Genomic DNA, 22,614 nt, shown 5'->3' on the forward strand with positions numbered 1-22,614 from the left:
AATAAAAAATTTATAATTGATTCAAAATTTATATAATATGTCGATGATCGGAAAATTTTCTATACCTGAAAAATAATAACAATTAAAAAAGAATCTAGACAGCGAGTGCAAGCGGGATTATGCAGACCATTTGTATTTGGACTTATTCCCTTGACTTGACTCCCGTCAGCCTCTTGAAGGTTATTGATCACAGGAGGTGGGCCAGCTGAAGTAAGTGCGTGAAGCTACCCATTGTTCGCCCCAATTGGCAAAGACGAGTGGAAGCCAAGGCCCCCATTGGCACTCTGGTGAAGCGTGACTTGGGGCGCAAGTTTTGTGTATACTTTTATATATACAAGTACACTACAGATAACAGATACAAGTACACATATGCCAGAGAAGTGCATTACAATTGAAAAAACACATTTCATAGCGATGGAGGGTTGTGGAGAGGATGGGCAAGTAACGCTGTTAGGTGTGGCTTACAGTCACTTCATGGTGCGGGTTCGCATAGCACTTGCTCTTAAAGGTATCCATTATGAGTTCATTAAAGAGGAAATTCAAAATAAGAGCGAGCTGCTGCTGCAATCGAACCTTGTTCACAAGAAGATTCCGGTGCTCATCCACAACGGGAAGCATGTTTGTGAATCAATGATTATTGTGCAATATATCGAGGAGGCATGGGACAGGAAAGCGCCATTTCTGATGCCCAGAGATCCATATGACCCAGCCATTGCCCGCTTCTGGGTTGCCTTCATAGACGATAAGGTAATTCATGCATTCCTACTTCGTTATCTTCCATTAGGGATTTTGAAAGTTTGAATTACTCGTTTGTATTTCCGTGTCTAATATGAAGTATTGGTGGCTGTAGGTCATTCCAAGTATTGTAGGAGCTTTCAAGGGCCAGGGTGAGGAGCAACAGAAAGTAGTGGAAGAATCGGTGGCAAACCTTCTTTTGTTGGAGGAAGTGTTGCGAAGTACCGGAAAAGCGTATTTTGGAGGAGATGGGATAGGGTTGGTTGACATCGCATTGGGAGGGCTATTGGTACCCATCCAAACTGTAACACCCTACGGCTCTGCCCAGGCGCGTGCTCCTCCAACTCGTGAAAACATCTAAGTATGGGTGCGAGCGATCGATGAAACACGATGAACATATGTGAAATATGCGCATAGTAATGGGGGAGCTCGCCTACTTATAAGGCAGCTTGCCTTATGTTTAAAGCCGACCATGAAAGCGAGTCAAGCCGACGGTTGATGGAGCGAATGGTGGCGAGTTATTACACTTTGTAGCGTCGGCCAGGAGGAGATACGCACAGCTTGGAGGCGTATAAGTTCAGGCGACCTGCGGTTCATTTGGACATCGGTCAATCGATCAACAAGCTCTTCGCTCTCATCGCACTAAGGAGTAGTGCACACTTGGACAGGCGCAGCTAGCCGCAGTGGATGAGCCCGCCGAGCCGGGCGAAGGACGAGTTGGTGTTTTTGGTGGTGCGAACAACGCCCGCATTTGGTATCGCACTTAGACCGGGTTGTGGCCGGGTAGGGTCGTGCACGGTGTGCCCGCCCGCCCAACGCCGAGTTGGTGTGGTGATTGTCTCGGGTGTGTTGGCGGTGGGCTCGTGCACGGGCACGCCCGCCCGTCCAAACGACACGGCTATATATTATATCGGTTCGCACTTAGTTTTGGGTTGAGGCGGAGGCGAGGTCGTGCACGGGGTGCGCCCGCCCGCCCAACGCCGAGTTCGTGCGGTTGTATGTTGTATTGACTCGTTGTGTGTTGGCGGTGGGTTCGTGCACGGTGCACCCGCCTGCCCGATGACACAAGAGTTGGGTATAATATGTTGTAACTTGGTTTCGGTGGAGATTTGGCAAGACCGTCGTGCGATCGTGCACGGGCGGGCGCCCTCCCGGCTTTGTAAATATTACAAATATAATAAAAGAAGATTATTATGATGTTGTCGTGTTGATTATTATTGTTGTGCTGAATTATTATTGTGTACTCTGCACGCTAATAATATAATTGTTATGAATTGTTAAGGCGTAGTCCGCAAAGTCTATTAACGATGGAACATCTTAATAACTTAGGCGGTGCCTCACCCGCCCAATTAAACAAAAAAAGAATTGGGGGCGTGACAGGTGGTATCAGAGCAAAGGTTGCTCATGACAAAGATGATATGATGAAGCCTGATAGAGCAGGGTTGCTCATGACAGGTGAAGCTGATAAGATTATGGAGAAATCATGGATGAACCGTCTAGGTTTCGTGTACTTGATGGTTCATGGCAAGACCATTCAAGCTCTGGTGGACACGGGTGCCACACATAACTTTATGACGACACGGTTAGAAAAAGAGGCTGGGCTGACGATCACCCCATAGAATATAGAGGTCAAGGCAGTGAAATCTAGAGCTAAGGTGGCGGGTTTGGTACATGATGTACCTGTGCAGATAAAAGACTGGAAAGGTCAGTTGGACTTCACGGTGATGGAGATGAATGACTTTGATATGATACTCAGACAGGATTTCTTGAAAGGCAACAAGGCTATTGTTGTCCCTTTCTGTGATGAGGTGGTGCTGGTTGGACAGTCACAAACTTGGACTTTGCCCACTCATGGGCAAAGGAAGGAAGTCAAGGTGCAGCATGTTTCGGCACTGAGTTTGGAGAAGGCTATGAAGGACTCAAATATGGAAACATATGCGGTGATGTTCAAGGATGTTGAAGGTGATGGAGTAGGGACGCCTGTTCCAGCTGAAATATCTGAGGTGCTTACCAAGTATGCGGATTTGATGCCTGATGAGCTTCCGAAGAAACTTCCACCAAGGCGTGCAGTGGACCATAGCATTTAACTTGAGCCAGGGAAGCAGCCCCCAGCCAAAGCTCCTTATCGATTGTCAGGGCATGAATTGGAGGAATTGAAACGCCAGTTAAAGGAGTTAACTGAGGCAGGTTTCATTAGACCTTCAAGGTCCCCTTATGGAGCTCCGGTATTGTTCCAGCGGAAGAAGGATTCGAATGAGCTACGGATGTGCTGTGATTACCGTGCATTAAACAAGCAGACAGTAAGGAACAGGTATCCTTTGCCATTGGCTGCTGATTGTTTTGACAAGCTTGCAAAAGCCCGAGTGCTTTCCAAGCTGGACTTGAGACATGGATATTATCAGGTGCGGATAGCTGAAGGAGACGAGAAGAAGACCGCTATAGTAACAAGGTATGGTAGCTTTGAGTTCCTTGTTATGCCATTCGGTTTGTGCAATGCTCCTGCTACGTTTTGCACTTTGATGAATGATGTCCTACGACCATAGTTGGATTCGTTCGTAGTAGTATACTTGGATGATATAGTGGTGTTCAGTGACAACATGGAGGATCATAAGAAACACTTAGCTATGGTATTCGAGGCACTGAGGACAAATCAGTTGTTCTTGAAGAAGTCTAAGTGTGTGTTCGCTCAGACCGAGATTCTGTTCCTTGGGCATATTTTTTGTCAAGGGTACATACGGATGGAGCCAAGCAGAGTGAAGGCGATTGAGGACTGGGTCGAACCAAAGAATGTCCATGAGATGAGGGTGTTTTTGGGCATGACCAACTACCAACGGAAGTTCGTAGAGGGGTACTCCAAGGTGACATCGGCACTGACAGACTTATTGAAGAAAGACAAGAGGTGGAGTTGGACGAGCAAATTTCAAGAGGCATTTGATGACTTGAAAAAGAGGATGGTTACAACACCGGTACTGAAGTTGCCTGACTTCGAGAGACCGTTTGAGGTACACACTGATGCTTCAGATTTTGCCATAGGAGGGGTTCTTATGCAGGATGGGCATCCGGTGGCGTATGAGAGTCGGAAGTTGCAGGATAGAGAACAGAGGTATCCGGTTCATGAGAAGGAGATGAATCCCATCATCCATTGTCTTTATGTGTGGAGACATTACCTAATTTGGAAGCCGTTTGTTGTCAAGACTGACAACGTTGCAGCAAGTTATTTTGCATCACAACCGAAGCTTTCTGCGAAGCAAGCTCGTTGGCAGGACTTCTTGGCAGAATTCGACATGACTATCGAGTATAGACCGGGTAGACACAATGCAGTAGCAGATGCCCTTAGCAAGAAAGGACAACTTGCAGCATTGGAAGAGGAAGAAGACCGGGTAGCAAGAAGTAGGAGTCGAGTTCAGATGTCAGAAGAGATGCAGAATAAGATCAAGGAAAGTGTTGAAACCGACACTTTGGCACAGAATATAGTGAAGCAGATAAAGGAAGGGAAGACATGAAATTTCTTTCTACGAGACGGGTTCTTATTCTTTGGGAACCGACTCTATGTTCCAAAGTCATCTGGACTCAGGAGACACCTCTTAAAAGAGTGCCACGACTCTCCGTGGGCGGGTCACCTAGGGCAGCGTCGTTCTTTGGCCTTGTTGGAGAGAGGATTCTTTTGGGAGAAGATGAGAGAGGATGTGGAGGAGTATTTACATACGTGCATCATTTGTCAGCAGGAAAAATCGGATACTCAGAGACAGGGAGGGCTGTTGCAGCCTTTACCGATTCCAGAGAGACCGTGGATGAGTGTCTCGATGGACTTCATCACTCAGCTACCATAGGTTCAGGGGTATAATGGGATTATGGTCGTGGTTGACCGTTTTTCCAAGTATGCTGTCTTTGTTCCTACAAAGATACCTTGTGGAGCCGAGCGGACAGCAAAGTTGTTCTTTAAGAACATAGTCAAGTATTGGGGGATGCCATTGAGTATTGTGTCAGATAGAGATCCGCGATTTACAGGGAGATTCTGGACCACATTGTTCAAGTTGGTCGGGACAGAGTTGTTGATGAGTTCGAGTTACCATCTGCAGACAGATGGGCAGACCGAGAGGATCAATGCATTGCTGGAGGACTACTTGCGACATTATGTGACGGCTGATCAGAAGAATTGGCCCGAACTCTTGGATATTGCCCAGTTTAGCTACAATATTCAAAAGAGTTCTGCGACGGGGTATAGTCCATTTGAGTTGGTGAATGGGCAGATGCCGGTTGCACCACATACCGTAGTGACGGGAGGCTTCTTGAGAAGTCCTCATGCGAAGAGGTTCATGAAGACTTGGGAGGAGACCTTGGAGTTAGCACGGTTACGCTTGAACGAAGCTGCAAGGAGGATGAAAAAGTATGTTGATCGTGGAAGACGGGAAGCACACTTCGATGTAGGGGATATGGTGTTTCTCAGGATTATCGGAGAGCAGTTTCAGCCAACTAAGGGGACGACGAGCAAACTGACACGGAAGTATGAGGGACCATTCCGAGTGAAGACGAGAGTGGGGGAAGCTGCTTACGAGCTGGAGCTTCCACGCCATATGAACATGAAACACCCAGTTTTTCATGTGAGTCAGTTGAAGAGATGTCGACTTGATTCAGACCATCCAGAGAGAGTTGAACCGACGAGAGGACCAGCTGGGATTGTGGACAGACCAGGACTAGAGTTGGAAAAGATTGTGAGTCTCAGAACTACGGGTGTTGGTTGCCACCGACGACGGGAATTTTTTTGCAGATGGAAGGATGCACCGGAGGAAGAGAGCTGGGAAACGGAAGATTCACTTTAGAGATGGAAGGACAAGATCGCGAAGTATGACAGGAAGTTGAAGAGGAGAGCAAGAATTGTCGGGACGACAATGACTTCTGGTGGGGGAGGATGTAACACCCTGCGGCTCTGCCCGGGCGCGCGCTCCTCCAACTCGTGAAAACAGCTAAGTATGGGTGCGAGCGATCCATGAAATGCGATGAACATATGTGAAATATGCGCGTAGTAATGGGGGAGCTCACCTACTTATAAGGTAGCTTGCCTTATGTTTAAAGCCGACCATGAAAGCGAGTCAAGCCGACAATTGATGGAGCGAATGGTGGCAAGTTATTACACTTTGTAGCGTCGGCCGGGAAGGGATACACATAGCTTGGGGGCGTATAAGTTCAGGCGACCTGCGGTTCATTTGGACATCGGTCAATCGATCAACAAGCTCTTCGCTCTCATCGCACTAAGGAGTAGTGCGCACTTGGACAGGCGCAGCTAGCCGCAGCGGATGAGCCCGCCGAGCCGGGCGAAGGACGAGTTGGTGTTTTCGGTGGTGCGCACAGCGCCCGCATTTAGTATCGCACTTAGACCGGGTTGTGGCCGGGTAGGGTCGTGCACGGTGTGCCCGCCCGCCCAACGCCGAGTTGGTGTGGTGATTGTCTCGGGTGTGTTGGCGATGGGCTCGTGCACGGGCACGCTCGCCCGTCAAAACGACACGGCTGTATATTATATCGGTTCGCACTTAGTTTTGGGTTGAGGTGGAGGCGAGGTCATGCACGGGGTGTGCCCGCCCGCCCAACGCCGAGTTCGTGCAGTTGTATGTTGTATTGACTCGTTGTGTGTTGGCGGTGGGTTCGTGCACGGTGCGCCCGCCTGCCCGACGACACAAGAGTTGGGTATCATATGTTGTAACTTGGTTTCGGTGGAGATTTGGTAAGACCGTCGTGCGGTCGTGCACGGGCGGGCGCCCTCCCGGCTTTGTAAATATTACAAATATAATAAAAGAAGATTATTATGATGTTGTCGTGTTGATTATTATTGTTGTGTTGAATTATTATTGTGTACTCTGCACGCTAATAATATAATTGTTATGAATTGTTAAGGCGTAGTCCGCAAAGTCTATTAACGATGGAACATCTTAATAACTTAGGTGGTGCCGCACCCGCCCAATTAAACAAAAAAATAATTGGGGGCGTGACACAAACGGTCGAGAAGGTTACCAATTTTAAGTGCATGGGCTGACCAATTTTGTAAAGCCGCACAAAATTAAGTCGCACAAAAATCGTCGCACAAAAAACGCCGCTATTAAGTGCATGGGCTGACCAATTTTGTAAAGCCGACAAAGTGAAAAAAGCGTTGCCCGATTGGGCCGAGTTCTTTGTATTACTGTCCGCGAGGAGAGCGAAGCTGACATCACAACCCCTGGCCAATTAGAAAGGAGGCGGCTGACAGATAGCTAAATTAATATTTATAAGATAGCTAAAATAATAATAGGTGTTGTCGTTGGTCTTCTTGTGTGTTGTGTTTCGATGTTGTGAGATAGAACGTTGGATTTATGTATCAGGTGAGTTTATACTCCTGCAGAATTGGTAGGTAATAAAGCTGTCGTGGGATTTCAGTGCAATAATACTATTATATAGGTTACTGTTCAGTGTTCACTTCGGTCATTGGAACAATGGAGTTATGTTTGATGTGAATTCACATTCGTTAAAAATCTGTGGGCTATCTTTATGAATATATTCAGTAAAATCATATTTATTTAAATAAACGGATATCAATCACATGCAAATAACTTTTATTGATATAGATTGATATTAATCACATAAAAAAATCATATTAGTAAATATAATTGAAATATTAAGTTAACCATATAGATTTAATGTTTATATTAATATCAATGTTCATAAATAAATAATATGAATATTGATATTGATAAATATATTAATATTAATATTAATAAAATAATATTGTCAAATAATTATTATATTATAAAATATTAAATTTTCATAATAACTTTATAGATTTATTGATTTCTTAAATTTATAATATTAATATTTTAGATTTATTATTATTTTTAATAATAATAATAATCATAATAGTATTATTATTATTATTAAATAATCCCTAGGTTTAAATAAGCCGAGTTTATAATATATTATTTCTTTATTTTATTAATCTTTTAGAGCCTAGCTATGATTAGGTTTTTGTTGTACAAGCACAAACTTAATAACATAGACGATAATAGACTTCCTAAGCTAGCTTTAAATTCCAGCCAAAACCACGTAAGCCTCAATCGGGGGTGGCATAAAGACACAAGGGCATGGTTAAACTATTGGGAGATCAACGAGAATGATGCATTGCAAGACATAAATAACATTAAAGATATTGTTACTTCTAAGTTCAAAGAAAAAATGTGGTGTGAGAAAGATTTAGCGGCTAAAAGAAAATTAAGTTATTATAAGAAGCTCATCAACCCCACCCTAGAAGATCAAAAGTATCTCTCTATTTTAACTAGCTCAAAGAAGAAAATTAATATAGCAAAGATTCGAACGAATTCTCATGAGCTCCACAGTGAAACAGGTCGTTGGGCAGTTCCTAAAACACCATGGATGGAAAGGATCTGCCAAATATGTGAGAATAAGAACATCGAGGATGAAAATCACTTCCTATTGGCTTGGATTCTTATTGAGAAGGAGTACAAGGGCAGGTTTTCGAATCATATTGAAATAAGCTAGGGCGACACACATTTGGTCCAAAGACTACATTTTTGGGGAGTTCTGTTTCGATGTCTAAACTGTCACCACACTAGACATCGGCTGGCTCATTGTCCACAGAGCTTGGGAGGCAGACTCATGGCATCCTATCGACATCAGCATGTTGATTGCATTAAAAAAGAGATACACTAGTTGTTGTTTCTCCTCATAGTTGGTTCAAAACTCCATTTCTCAGACATGGCTCTCCTCAGAAAGCAGGTAATTTGAATCTTCCTGCATCTAAACATCACTATTCTCAATTATCAGCTAATCCATTTAATTCTTCCCCTATTATTATTCTATCATCTCCTTGTAATTTTGATGGGTCTGATGTTCCCTCCATCGAAGCCACCTCACCTCATCCAAATGTACGGAACATTTCCTCTCCTCGTGATTGTTTACCACCTTTGCCTAATGCTCCACTCCATCTAACGTCACAAGACCCACTCTCTTCCACCCACATCATGTATGTCCCTGTGCCATCATCCTCTCACATCATTCCACATTCCTTGGTGCCAGGATCTGGTCCTGCATTGCCACACTCTCCTTTAAACTGACCCACAAATTCTGTGGACAGTGACCTTGATTTTATCCTCTAGAAAAAGACAGTAGATCTTTGGTCAGTCACTATTCACAAGCCTGTTGGCCACTCATCCCCTCACATTAGCCCCACATCTGCTGGGAATATTACTGTTCGTCGAAAACAAAACCATGACAACAAACATTTTCGAGGCCGTCCCTGGACTCTCGCTTTTAGTCCAGTTGATGCACATTCTCTCATCGATGTCCCCATTGGTGATACTTCCTCCCCTCGAGCCCTTGGAGCACGTATTCTCGCACATGGTCAAACATGACCTTCATCCTCTCTCTAATATGTGGGGGCTAAGGGGCGCCCCAAAATTCTTGCCCCTTAGAGAAATTTTCTCTTCTCTCCATCCGTATATTATTCTTCTTTAGGAAACGATGCATGTTCCTCCTCAGGTGGTTGAGTACTTGAGAAAAATGCTTCTGGACTGGTATATGGTGGCCACTGATGCTCATAGCCTCTCAGGTGGGATGGTTTCTATCTCGAATCCTTAGTGGGTCAATGTTAAGGATTTTTCATGTTTTGTTGCCATCCTCCTTGCTAGTCACATTCACAGGCTCAAGGGTAGAATTCACATCTTTAATGTATATACACCATACTGTGATCGAGCCATTTTTTGGAATAATCTGATTGAGTTAGAGTTATTGGATCTTACTTCACTCATCATTGCAGGGGATCTAAATTTCACTATTGGTTTGAATGAGATTTGCGGATGTTCCAGAAAGGTCGATGTCATGGGTGATTGTATCAAGGATATCATCCCGGAGCACAATCTGGTGAACATTTTCCCCTCCATGCTTATCCCTACCTGGGACAATGGGAGGCCGAGAGCGAGATATATTGCAAAGAGACTGGATCTCTTTCTCCTACATGATCAGATCATTGAGAGGCTTGGTATGGTATATTCTGAAGTGGTTAGCTCTCATATATCTGATCATAGACCCATTGCGCTTCACTACAGAAGGGATGATTACAAAGGCGACATGCCCTTTAAATTCAACATGGTATGGCTTGATGACCCATATTTTAACTCCCTTTTGCGTGATGTGTGGAACAATGGCGCAGTTCAGTGTTCCTCTCCCATTAGGCACATTCAAGACAGGTTGTGGGTCCTGCGGTAGGAGACTAAGGCATGGGAGAAAAGGAAACAACGACATATGAATAAAGAGCTTGCTTCTATTAACAAAGAAATTCTGGATATCCGCCCCTATTTAATTTGACGTTATCTACTTGATGACATTCGGAGCCGCATACAAGTTCTGGAACTTCAAAGGAAAAAACTGCTCCATATAAAAGAGACGACTTGGCATTTAAAAAGCAAAGAAATTTTGATTCAGAAGGGGACCAGAATACCAAATTGTTTCATAGATATGCAAACTATAAGTGAAGAATAAATTCCATTTGGGAGATTTCTGATTCAAATGGTACCAAGATTTAGCCGCGGCAAGACATTAGTCGCACTGTTGTTTTCCACTTTCAGCAAGCTTACAACCAAAGGATTTTGGTTTGCCCAGAGGACCAAATCTGGGGGTCGAACATTTTCCTACCATGTTTGACGAGGATGCTAAACTAACGCTCTATCATCCTGTTTCGGCTGAGGAAATCATGGGGGTCCTGAAATTTTTCAAGGGGGATGAGAGTCCTGGCCCTGACGGATAGACAATGGAGCTCTTCACACATTTTTTTGATCTCTTTAAACAAAATCTTGTTGATATGGTCGAGGAATCATGGGTTTAGGGCTTTATACATCCTCACATAAACTCCACTTACATCATGCTAATCCTGAAGAAGACTCATACTCTCACCTTTTCGTATTTTCGTCCTATATCACTTTGTAATCTTGTTTACAATATTATCTCTAAAACTATTTCAAATTGGATGAAGCACACCCTCTCCATGTATATTTCCCCATAACAGTTTGGATTATAGACAGATTCATGATGCTGTGGCGATTACCCAGGAATGTATGCACTCAATTCACACAAAAAAATTAAATGCAACTATCATGAAAGTGGATATAAAAAAAGCATTAGATTTCTTGGATTGAGGCTATCTGAGGCTGGTCCTCCACAAAATTGATATACAAACCAGTGCATCATAATGGATTATGGCCTGTGTTTCAAATGTACAATATGCTATGGTTATTAATGGATACCCTACGACATTCTTCAAGGTTGGGAGGGGTCTTCGGTAGGGCTACTCTCTATCCCCACTTTTATTCATTCTAGTTATGGACAGGTTGAGTCTCCACATTAAAAATGACATGGCCGAGGGGCATTTCCTTGCCCTTCACCTTGGAAGGAACATACATATCTCTCACAACTTTTTCATGGGTGACGTGCTCATCATGGGGATCCTCAACAGATTTTCTTGGTTATATCCTTTTCATACTTTCAGTAATTTGGAGAATGCATCTGGTTTAATTATGAATCATTGGAAATCTACTATTGTACATGACTAATGTGATATGGATGTTATTGATTACGTTCAAAGGTTGTTCAAAGTGGCTTCTAAGATATTGCCAAGGGTTATGAAATACCTTAGATTCCATATCAAACCATGCACCTACAAGGTCAATGACTAGATGTGGCTCGTGGACAGATTCTATAAAAAAATATCTAGCTAGGAATACAAATGCCTATCCATGGGGGGTCACATCACATTGACACAAACAACGACCACGTAGATGTGAGTGTACTGGGCACACTTAGTCCATCTGCCACTCACCATCATAAAAAAGACTCAATGGGATCATCGCCAATTTCATCTGGTCTATTATGAAAAATAAGAACAACTTCCATCTTACTATATTGGTTCATATTACCATGTTGAAGCATCTGGGAGGCTGGGGCATATTGAATCTAAGGAGATTCGACTGTACATTATTACTTAAATCATTATGGAGAGGGATATTTGGGGAAGGCACCTGGGGTATGATCATTAGACACAAATACCTGAAGGACCTTGATTTTCCTATTTGGCTGCATAGGGGCAGTATCGATAACAAACCGGGCTCAGCTATATGTCTCAGTTTTACTAAAGTTTGTCACTACTTTCTTATGCTACTCCCTTGGAAATTGGGAATTGGTCATCGCATTTTTATCTATGTGGACAAAATTCTAGGCATCGAAGCTGCTGTTAGGTTTCTTGATAGCCTCATATATGGATTAAACTATCGCGGCATATTCTTCTAGGAACAGGTTATATCGGCATGGCATGGCAGATGCCCCATCTAGAAGCAGGCCGGGGATTTGGGATTCAATGGACATCCAGTACAGGAATGGGATAGGCTTCGAACACACTTGCAACTTGATAGAATTAGTAGCGATGTGGATAGGGACACGATCACCTAGATAGGTAAAATGAAGGGAGGGGATGTCATGGTAGCGGGCACATATCTTACACTCTGTCATTAGGAGACTCAACACCCAGAGGTAAGTTGGTTCTTTAAATATTGGAAAACTAAAATTCTTATTAAGATCACTCTTTTCCTTTGTTGGTCTCGAAAAATAAAAATCTAACTTGGGCAAACCTACATAAGAGAAATTGGTATGGTCCGGGGATATGTGTGCTTTGTAGGAATACATAGGAAAACGATCTCCACTTATTCTTAACATGTCCTGTGGCTACTCATATTTGGCAAAAACTTGGTGGAGATTTTGGCTTTCAATACACTCATTTTACCTGTATTTCTAACTGCCTACAATAGTGGAGCGAGCAAAATATTACTTGGCACAATATTCCTCCTATTCTCGTTTGGGAGATCTAGAGGTGGATGAATAACATCATCTTTAAAAAGTTTAGAGAGAGTGTTGCACATGTGCCGGAGCACATTAGAGAAATACAGTCCATTGGACTAAATCTGGTATGGGATAAAAAAAAATTAAACAAAATCCATCTTCTCTGAAGATTGATTATCCAATTGGTTTCTTTGACGGAGCATCACAAAGAAGTAGATTCAGATGTGGGTTCTTGATATTTCATTCACCAGTTCAGGATTTTTGGATCCACTGGGGTGCTAGCAATGGCAAGAAAGGTAAGGAAGAAGCTATGGCATTATGGGGATTACTCTAGTTCTCTAAATTTTTGAACATTCGTAAAATTCACATATACGGAGATTCCAATATTATCATTGATTATGTCAGGGGACATGAAAAAATATACCAACCTACTCTACAAGGATGGCTACAACAAATCACAGATCTCTGGAATTATCATAATGACTCTATGATTCAACATATTGGTTGAGATTTCAATCAAGCTACGGATGGACTTTCAAAGCAAGGGATACTGGAAAAGTTGGATGGGATGCATATCGAGATCAAGATGGTGGACCTTTGCTTGGATGTCGGGGTGTTGCCAGTGCAAGGATAATTCCACTTCTACCTGAATCATATTTTTCTTCTACTCATGGAATATAACAAGCTTTTTGTTGTCTATTTCTATAAATCATTGTAGTGTCTTATACATAATATTTTGTTTATTTCAAGAATTGCATACCGAACAGGGAACTATTAGACTATTCTGCATTTATGTATATATGTTTAGAATTGTGCATATAGACATGATAGCTAAAAATGACAACAATATGTTTGATCACCGAGTCAATGAACTCATATTAGTTCTGAATCACTGATATATGTTGCTGCATTATGATGTTTATGTATTCTTTTGGAATGAATATATCGCTTTTTTCATGCTAAAAATTTAATTTGAGAATTTCAAGGTATATTGGGGTTTTATATATTTTTGATATTCACTTTTATTTTTATGTATAAGTATGAATTATAATTTTTTTTATAAATTAAACGTTTATATTTTCCAATAATAAATGTACATATAATTAATAACATATCTAACACACACACACACACAGGCACACATATTTCCTTTTAAAATGTACAGTAAATTCAGAATCTAAGATCAATATGGTTATAGTTAGAAAATTAATTGGTTTAAGTTATAAGTTACAATGTGTTGGTTCTGACTTGAGCATTCTTTTATATAAACCAATTATCTATAGTCTAATAGATAAAGTACATATTGATGAAATGTATGGGAAATTACAAGTCAAACATAAAATAAACAATATAAATAAATTTAGTGGTTTTCATAATTATAGTATAAGTGTATATAACTATTGTATTTAATATTGATTCACCTCCTTAATGTAAGGTTAGATTTCAAATTTTTACCATCTATATCAAAAGTTAATCATAATCATGACCGTGTTATCATAACCTCATGTTTTTCCCTTTAATCGCAATTTCTCTAAAATTTAAACCAAGCTTGGAAATTTTTCATTTATAAGCATGACCATATAATGACACCCCATGTTTCTTCTCTTTAATTGTATTTTCTGAAGAGACTTTCAAAATTGTCCATTATTAAAGTATTAATTAATATCAATTATTTCTCTACATATATGGAAAACAAAGACTTCGATTAATATCTCACCTTTCATGTTTTACCTAAACTTTTGTGCATTGAAATTGCTCTTGCAATTTAACAATTATAACACCTTATATGGTACTCTCAAGCATTATAATTATTGAAGTTATTAAAGGAACAAGTATTAAGCCATTGGAATCTTTAATAAAATCTACTAATGATTATTTATCCTTACAACTTACCATTAAGAAAAAGCATTGCTTTTTGATACAAGACCACAATGTAACATAGACAGAGAAAACTCTACAACAAAATACAACATATTTGTAATTCAAAACTTAAATTTATATTTATTTTTTTGTTAATTTTAATTATCATTTTACAACAAAATATAAATTTAAAAACCTTTAGTTAATTTTACATAAATATATAATAAAAACTAAAAGATAAATAGACTCCACACTATTATATTAATTTTTCTTAGATATATCTTAGCGATATTTCATGTTTTTTTTTTTTTTAATTTCTATATAAGTCAATTTTATTATTATTACAGTAAATTTACAATTAATCAATTTATAATTAATTTGTATTGCTTGAAATTTAAGGTAAAGAATAGTTACTTTGACTCGATTTTTAAAACAATTATTGGTTAAAACAAATACTGATTCAAGTTGTATTAATTTTTCTAATTATAAAAATTAAATTGTAAATAAATATGAAAAACAATTTGACTAAGTACATTATAAGTAACATGTGATATTCCAATTTAGACATTTTTGTGTGACTATGTAAGAAACTTGGTTTTACATATTAAATAAAAGTATGAAAATGTTTCAATTTAACAACATTATAATTGTTCAACTTCCAAAACTTTTACTCATTATTATGATTATAGCTCTCTCAATCACTCCTAATGAAAGTTTCATTTTTTACTCTCATTTAGTTATATTTAAACTAAGATGAGAGTATTTACAATGTAGATCTCGTTTAAATGTGGCAATTGGTTCATACTTTTTAAAATAATTAAACTAAGCCACTATAGCTATGTGGCTTTATTGGTTACAAAATCTATTTCAAAGAGAGATCAAAACATTTAGAAAAAATTTACTAAAGATACCATCCTTCACATTGATTTGAACCCTTTGGTGTTATATATTTAGATTTTTTTAAATATAAAATTTAAAAAAAATAATTGAAGTCACATATATTAATAATTAAAATTGTATACAATCTTTTATTGCATTAAATTTTAAAAATTTAGAAATATAATTTTATTAAAAAAAATATAATCGATTTAAAATTTATATCATATGTGGATAATTGGAAAATTTATATCATAGCGATGGAGGTTTCTGGAGAAGAGGGGCAAGTGAAGTTGTTAGGTGTTGGTTATAGTGCTTTTGTGGTGTGGGTTTACATAGCACTTGGTCTTAAAGGGATCCATTATCAGTTCATTGAAGAGGACATTCAAAATAGGAGCAAGTTGCTACTGCAATCGAACCCTGTTCACAAGAAGTTTCTGGTGCTCATCCACACCGGGAAGCCTGTTTGTGAATTCATGATTATTGTGCAGTATATCGAGGAGGCATGGGATAGTAAAGCTCCAAGTATAATTCCCAAAGATCCATATGACAGAGCAATTGGCCGCTTCTGGGCTGCCTTCATAGATGATAAGGTAATTCATGCATTCGTTAGTTATCTGCATTTTGAAAGTTTCAAATAATGGTTTGCATTTCCATGTCTAATATTAAGTATTAGTGGCTGCAGGTCGTTCCAAGTATTCTAGGAGCTTTTAGGGGCCAGGGTGATGAGCAACAGAAAGCGGTGGAAGAATCAGTGACAAACCTTCTTTTGTTGGAGGAAGTATTGTGAAGTACCAGAAAAGTGTATTTTGGGGGAGATGGGATAGGGTTGGTTGACATCGCATTGGGCGCGCTATTGGTAACCATCCAAATGGTCGATAAGGTTATCAATATACTTTTAATCGACAAACAAAAAACGTTGCTATTAAGTGAATGGGCTGACAAATTTTGTAAAGCTAACAAAGTGAAAAAAGCATTGCCCGATCAGGCCAAGTTATTTGAATTTATGTCCGCGAGAGCGAAGTTGACATCACCACTCACTGGCCATTAGGGAGGAGGATGTTGATGGATAGCGAATAATAATATTTAGATAGTAGGTGTTGTTATTGGTCTTGTTGTGTGTTGTGTTTCGATGTTGTGAGACAGAATGTGGGATTTATGTATCAGTTGAGTTTATACTCCTGTAGAATTGGTAGGTAATTGTCATAACTCTCGTTGATACATAAGGTAAAAAATTACAGTAAAAAACACTAAAAATTAAAAAGTATGTCAATTATGTCGATTACAAAGTTGCACTGGTATATCTAAATCATATTTATTAAATGGATACAATTGAGTAAATACGACATGACTCTGTTGTAAGAATAATCTTAGAATATCGTTTTGGGTTATGTGTTCGTGATGTCTCATTTATTTCCCATGCAATTAGATTCACCCTCCACAAATATTGTTGCCGGACCCATGGAAAATCAAACCCTCTAATTTCTCTAAACATAACAGCTTACAGTTTGATGCATTGCCTTTCCGATTAACTGGTTCTGTATTAATTGCCTGCTCTGTTCCTTGGTACATGGCACGGGCAGGTCCGTCCTGCGACAACTGTCACCTGGGGGTCCTCGTTGCATCGACGGCGGATAGACTGAAGGTTGATCCTACGACTGGATTTGTTTTAGTGTCATACACCTCCTTTTGTGTTGAAATGATGACTCACTTTCCAAATGCTTCCTTGGCTCCTGCTCCGTTTCCTACTTCCATTTGCGAGCTCGCTCAGTTATCGTTCCAGGATTTAGTTGCAGAAGGGGTGTTCTTAGAGGTTCGGATCATGGTATTTTATCCCGGCGAGCGTACCTCGGGTGAGTTTAGTAACAGTTTGGTTTGTTGTATCATTATATATATATATATATATATATATATTTTTTTAACAGTTGGATGAACTTTCTTTGAGTTATGGCAAACCTGAACTCTAACCTTGTTTGCGGTGTATGTCCTTTGTAGGAAATCATGGCGACGGGTCCAAAGACTGTAGCTATTGTCGAATGGATTTTGTGGCTAACTTTAACAGAGATACCATTCGAGGGTTTCTACTAGGTATGAGGGTCTTCAATCCTGATATTAATTCGGTGTTGGTATATTGTTGGGTACTGAAGCTAGAGCTTTAATTCTATATCAATAAGGTTAATCCTTCTCCTCTGTTTTAAGTTAACTATTTTTCTAGAAAATGCCCTTAAGGGTTTAAGAATTGCATGTTATGTACCTCAATTGTATATTCAAGAGTCCTCCATTTTCAGGTTTTCGTCTAGAGACCATGATCATGGACATATTTGTTATGTTAAGCTTATTCTAGGGAGGGTTTTGCCCCTATGGTAAGAACTATTGAGCCACCTTGGCCAGCTTCCTGGAGTCACAAACCACGTGGGATTTTTATTATGTTCTAAGTCATGGTTCTGAATGTCACTTAAATCTAGGATTTCATTTTGGTTTATACATATATATCTTTGTCGTTCTGTAGATGTTCATGAACTTCGTATTCCTGGATGTGTACAGTTTTAGAATGGTTAGAATTGATTATTGAAGCGTTGCCTTGAATCTGACCTTTCGCTTATTTTCTTTTCCTATTTAGTTACTCTACTCTGTACTATTTCTGAATAGAAATTGTCTCTGTTTTCTTTTCAAAGTAATTCCTGACTTTTTCATTCATCTTGCTTTGAAGTTAAATTCCGTCGGGTAGACTAAATGGGGATTTTGGACCGGTCTGGGTTTTTTAAGTGTGACTCCCACTAGGATTATGGGATTTGTAAGTAAGTCTCTAAAAACTACTTAATGAATCCCTCTAATTCACCTCAGCACTCTACGGTTCTCCGAGGTTCAAAATGGGGTTGTCAATCTCACTGCCTTTTGGTTCTTACCTCATTGCACACTGGTATTCTCTTAGGAAGAACTTAGTTTAAATTCTCTGCTTGAGGTTCAGTTCTATACATGGACAATAAAAATGGTTCTCTGTTTCTCTGCCATGATGGTTTTGTTTTTTTTTTTAAGAAAGAAAATCCGTCCAACTTCTAAAATGTTCTCTGCATTTCGGTTATTCGGCTAGGTTATTTCAAAATTCATGAATGTTTTAATTGCATATGTTTTCCAGTTCTTTTTAAATATTTTCCAAAATGGCTCCATGATTAGAAATTTCCATTTCCTAAGTCATTTACATATGCAAGTATTTCCTACAACCAAAATGTTTCAATTTAACTGAAAGTAAACTGCTGTTGTAATAAAAATATTTAAACGAATAGTTCCAATTAAGTTTAACTCTATTGCTTGTTTTCTTGATACTTAATGAGTAAAGAAAAGTAATATCTCTATTGTGGGCTTTAGATTCATCATACCACTAGATAATGTTCTTACACTGTAAAACACATTCTTTTTCTTTTGTTCTATGCTACAGAGTGTCTTTTCCAGTAGTTTCCACTTCCATGGAATGTCGTAGTTATGAAACTCTCTAAAGACCAGGATCACCTCTGTTCTCCCACTTCTAGTCAACCACCCGTCCTTGAGATTCGTATTTCGGGACCATAATATCCCCCCTAGCTCACTTGCAGGACCACAGTCCTCAGCAAGTTGCTCGCACTTAGTGCATCACTATCTGGTCATCACTAGACATGGCCATTCCCTCTTTCCTGCTTGTCATAACAGCGCAGTTTTCCCCTCTCCCCACTTCCTTTTCTTTCGAAGCCTTTTCCAGTTAGGGGAGGTAGTTAGGGTTGTATTTCTAGCAACTATATTTTCTAACTTCCCTTTCCTAGAAGTCACCAGTTCTGTTGATACTTAAACCATTTTCTCATTTTCAATAATTAAAAATATTATTCAATTCAAAATAGGTAATAACACTAAATAATCAGTTTGTTCTTACTGCGGTAAAATGAAATATTTACATTTTCTTGCGGACATTACATCTCCCCCTCCTGAAATCAAACATCGTCCCGATGTTTTCCGACCATGAACAGTCCTGGATAAGCTTCTCTCATGAGTTGTTCATCCTCCCAGGTGGCCTCATCTAGCCCAAAGTGCTGTCATTGCACTTTAACCTGGGTGATGGCTTGTTTCCACAGCGTTACTTCTCTCCGATTGAGTATATTCAACGACTCGACCAAGATTTGTCCTTCTAGCTTGACCTAAAAGACACAATATTTTAAGTCAATTTTATTCTTTCTTAGCCACAATCTGATTGGTTTACGTGAGATATTTTCTTACCTATATGTCCTGCCAGCTGATCACATGATTTGGGTTATAGACATATTTTTTTAATACCGATACATGGAAGACGTTGTGGACCTGTATATGACTTGGCATAGCGAGCTGGTATGCCACTGACCCAACTTGCTAAGATATGAAAAGGTCCACAAAACCACGGTGCCAGCTTGGCACTCCCACTCCATTGTAATGTGCTCCTCTTAGCTCGAATTCTCATATACACATGATCACCTACTTGGTATTCCTTAAAATTCCTCTTCCGGTCAACAAAGTTTTTTTGCCTGCCTTGGGCTGCCTTTAAATTGGACGGTACCTTCTTGACCATTTCTTCCATCTCCTTAGGCATTTCGGGTCCTAACATCAGCCTATCTTCTGGTCCACCCCAGCTTGAGGGTGTGCGACATTTTCATCTGTACAACACTTCAAATGGGCTCATTTGCAAGGACATATGATAGCCATTGTTGTACACAAATTCGACCAAGTGAAAATAATCTTCCCAATTCATTGGTTGCTACATTACATATGATATTAGCATATTTTCCACAACCTGTTTCACCCGTTTTTTTTGTCCGTCAGTCTGAGGATGATAAGCAGTACTGAAATTTAGTTGAGTTCCCAATTCCCCAAATAGAGTTCTCCAAAAGACCGATGTAAATTTTACGTCATGGTTAGAAATTATTGTTTTTGATAACCTGTGCAGCTGAAAAAATATTGTGCATAAAGATATGGGCAATATGCACAGCTCTATAAGTAGATTGCATTGGTATAAAATGAGCTGATTTGCTTAGTTTGCCCACCACCACCATGATGCAATCATTGTTTTGTTTTGACTTGGGTAATCCTATTATGAAATCCATAGAGATGGTTTCCCATTTCCACTCCAGAATTGGTAGTGGATGTAATAACCCAGCAAGGTGTTGGTGTTCCACTTTAACTTGTTGGAATTCCAGGCAATGGGTTAAGTATTCAGCCACATCTTTCTTCATCCCTGACCAATAATATTCCTTCCGGAGTGCAATAATCATTTTTGATACCCCAGGTGCCCAACATAATGACTTCTATGAAATTCATCTGAAATCAAACTTTTAATGTTATTTTGGTTGGGCACATACAACCTTTTTTTATAATACAGCATGCCATCAGCATCCATAGCATATCCTTGTTGATGTTCTTTGCTGGTTGAATTCTTGCTGTCTTATTTGTTGATATCTTGCATCTTGTTCTGCTGCTTTTTTAATCATTTCATCGAAGGTACTTCACCCCTCGCTGCAAGAAATATCATAGTGACATGTAATTTTTCGACTTAAAGTGTCCGCTATCGGGTTCTCTTTCCCTTTCAGAAGCTTAATCTCAAAGTCAAAACCACTTAGAAAATCCACCCACCATGCTTTTCTAGCACTTAAAGTGGGCTGACTAAAATAATTAGTCAAGCTGTGATGGTCCGTCAATAATAGAAACTTTTTACCCATCAAATAGTGATGCCACATTTTTAAGGCATGAATAACAACTGCCAACTCCAAATCGTAAGCTGAATATTTCTACTCATGTTCTTTTAGTTTCCTAGACTCATAGGCGATTATCTTTCCTTCTTGCATCAGTACCCCTCCTACCCCTTCCTTACTCGCATTTGTACACACTACATAGTCCTTACCCGGATCAACTATACTTAATATAGGTGTTGTGGTGAGCAGATGCTTGAGTTGTTCAAAACTTCTTTGACATTCTGCGGTCCATTTAAAAGTTTTTCGTTTTTTCTGCAAGGAAGTGACAGGGTAAGCCAGTCTCTAAAATCCTTCCACGAACTGCCTATAGTAACTTGCTAGTCCCATGAAGGATCTTATGTCTGCCACGTCCTTTGGCACGGGCCATTCCATTATGGTCTTTATCTTTTTGGGATCTGTTAGAGTCGATATTTTCATCCCTCCGTCAGAGATCAAATCCTCTTGTTGCATTTCATATTAGGTGTCCCACTCAGTCATTTTCATTCCATTAGGCACATAGATCATCTGACGGTAGTGACATTCCTACAGTTTCCCTCATGTTATCTACCTGCTGGCTCATGTTGCTCATTAAAAAAAAAGCATATACAGTCTCCTTTTTATCCTGAAAATTGCAAAGGTTGTCTTTAGGGTTAGGGTTTCATTAGGGTTTTGTCAAAAAATGTGTCAAAATGTCCAATAATCACCAGCAGGCCATGAGGAGGTTTCAACGTTAATAAATTTCATCACCAAGTGTTCGAAAATGTGTTTTTCCTCAATGTTTTGAGGAAAAAACAGAGTATTTAGTTTTTATTGTACAAAAATCATGAAAGTTTTGTTTTCCTTATTTCAAATTCCTTCATCTGCACCCTGGTTTCTTTCCTTAGACACAGAAGCATCAACACCTACAAGACAAGCAAAGCTCAGGTCATTTAGTTCATTACAAAACTCAAATGAAGTGAAAAAAGTGCAAAAAACAGAGTTTGAAGACAAAGTCATTTGCAAAACATTATGAAAGTGGGTTTTGGCAAAATAAATTTAAAAGCTCCATGTATAAATCATTCCTCCAAGTGTTTGAAGTTCATTTGTACTCCAAGAGCAAAGAGAAGCAATAAAAAACGATTTTTGTGAGTGAGTGACAAGTTTGGGTGAGTTTGGGTGAAAATCGACCGGCGCAGCGCACTGGGCAGGAGGTGCGGTGCATTCACTAGGCGTGACGCATTGGGCCTTAGGATCCCATGAAAGTTTGCAAGGGCACGGCGCATACATAGGGCGCAGTGCATTGGGTTGTATGCGCAGCGCACATAGCCAGAGAGCCCGAAACTGCTAGCATTTGCTCCAAATCGCCAAAAATCGCACGGATTTGCCTTGTGACAAGTAGGTAGAGCCTCCATCATTGTTTTTTAACCAATTTTGGTGCTTATATCATGGTGGTTGAATAATGGTAATTGTTTTTAAAAAATAAGATCAAACCCTACCATTTGACATTCTAAGAAACTTGCTGCCTAGGGTTTGAATAACTATTTTGCTACCAAATCTATCATTCCTCCATCACTTC

General features: G+C 39.7%; 1 protein-coding gene and 1 pseudogene across 1 annotated transcript in view; both read left to right on the forward strand.

The window, feature by feature from the left end:
* The first annotated feature begins 226 nt into the window (after nucleotides 1-226).
* The window catches only part of LOC149204609 (glutathione S-transferase U15-like), a 144,434-nt gene continuing 122,046 nt past the window's right edge, over nucleotides 227-22,614 (forward strand). The window contains 3 exon segments of the mRNA XM_089394765.1: nucleotides 227-747; nucleotides 851-1,028; nucleotides 6,717-7,007. Of these exon segments, the coding sequence (XP_089250891.1) occupies nucleotides 370-747; nucleotides 851-1,028; nucleotides 6,717-6,955 (795 nt within the window). The 5' untranslated portion in view covers nucleotides 227-369 and the 3' untranslated portion in view covers nucleotides 6,956-7,007.
* On the forward strand, nucleotides 15,597-16,387 carry LOC149204610 (glutathione S-transferase U17-like; annotated as a pseudogene).

This window comes from Pinus tabuliformis, chromosome 1_2 (genome assembly GCF_031772625.1).
Source record: "Pinus tabuliformis cultivar Carrire ecotype Pingquan chromosome 1_2, CPIR1, whole genome shotgun sequence".
In the NCBI taxonomy this organism is placed as follows: Eukaryota; Viridiplantae; Streptophyta; class Pinopsida; order Pinales; family Pinaceae; genus Pinus; species Pinus tabuliformis.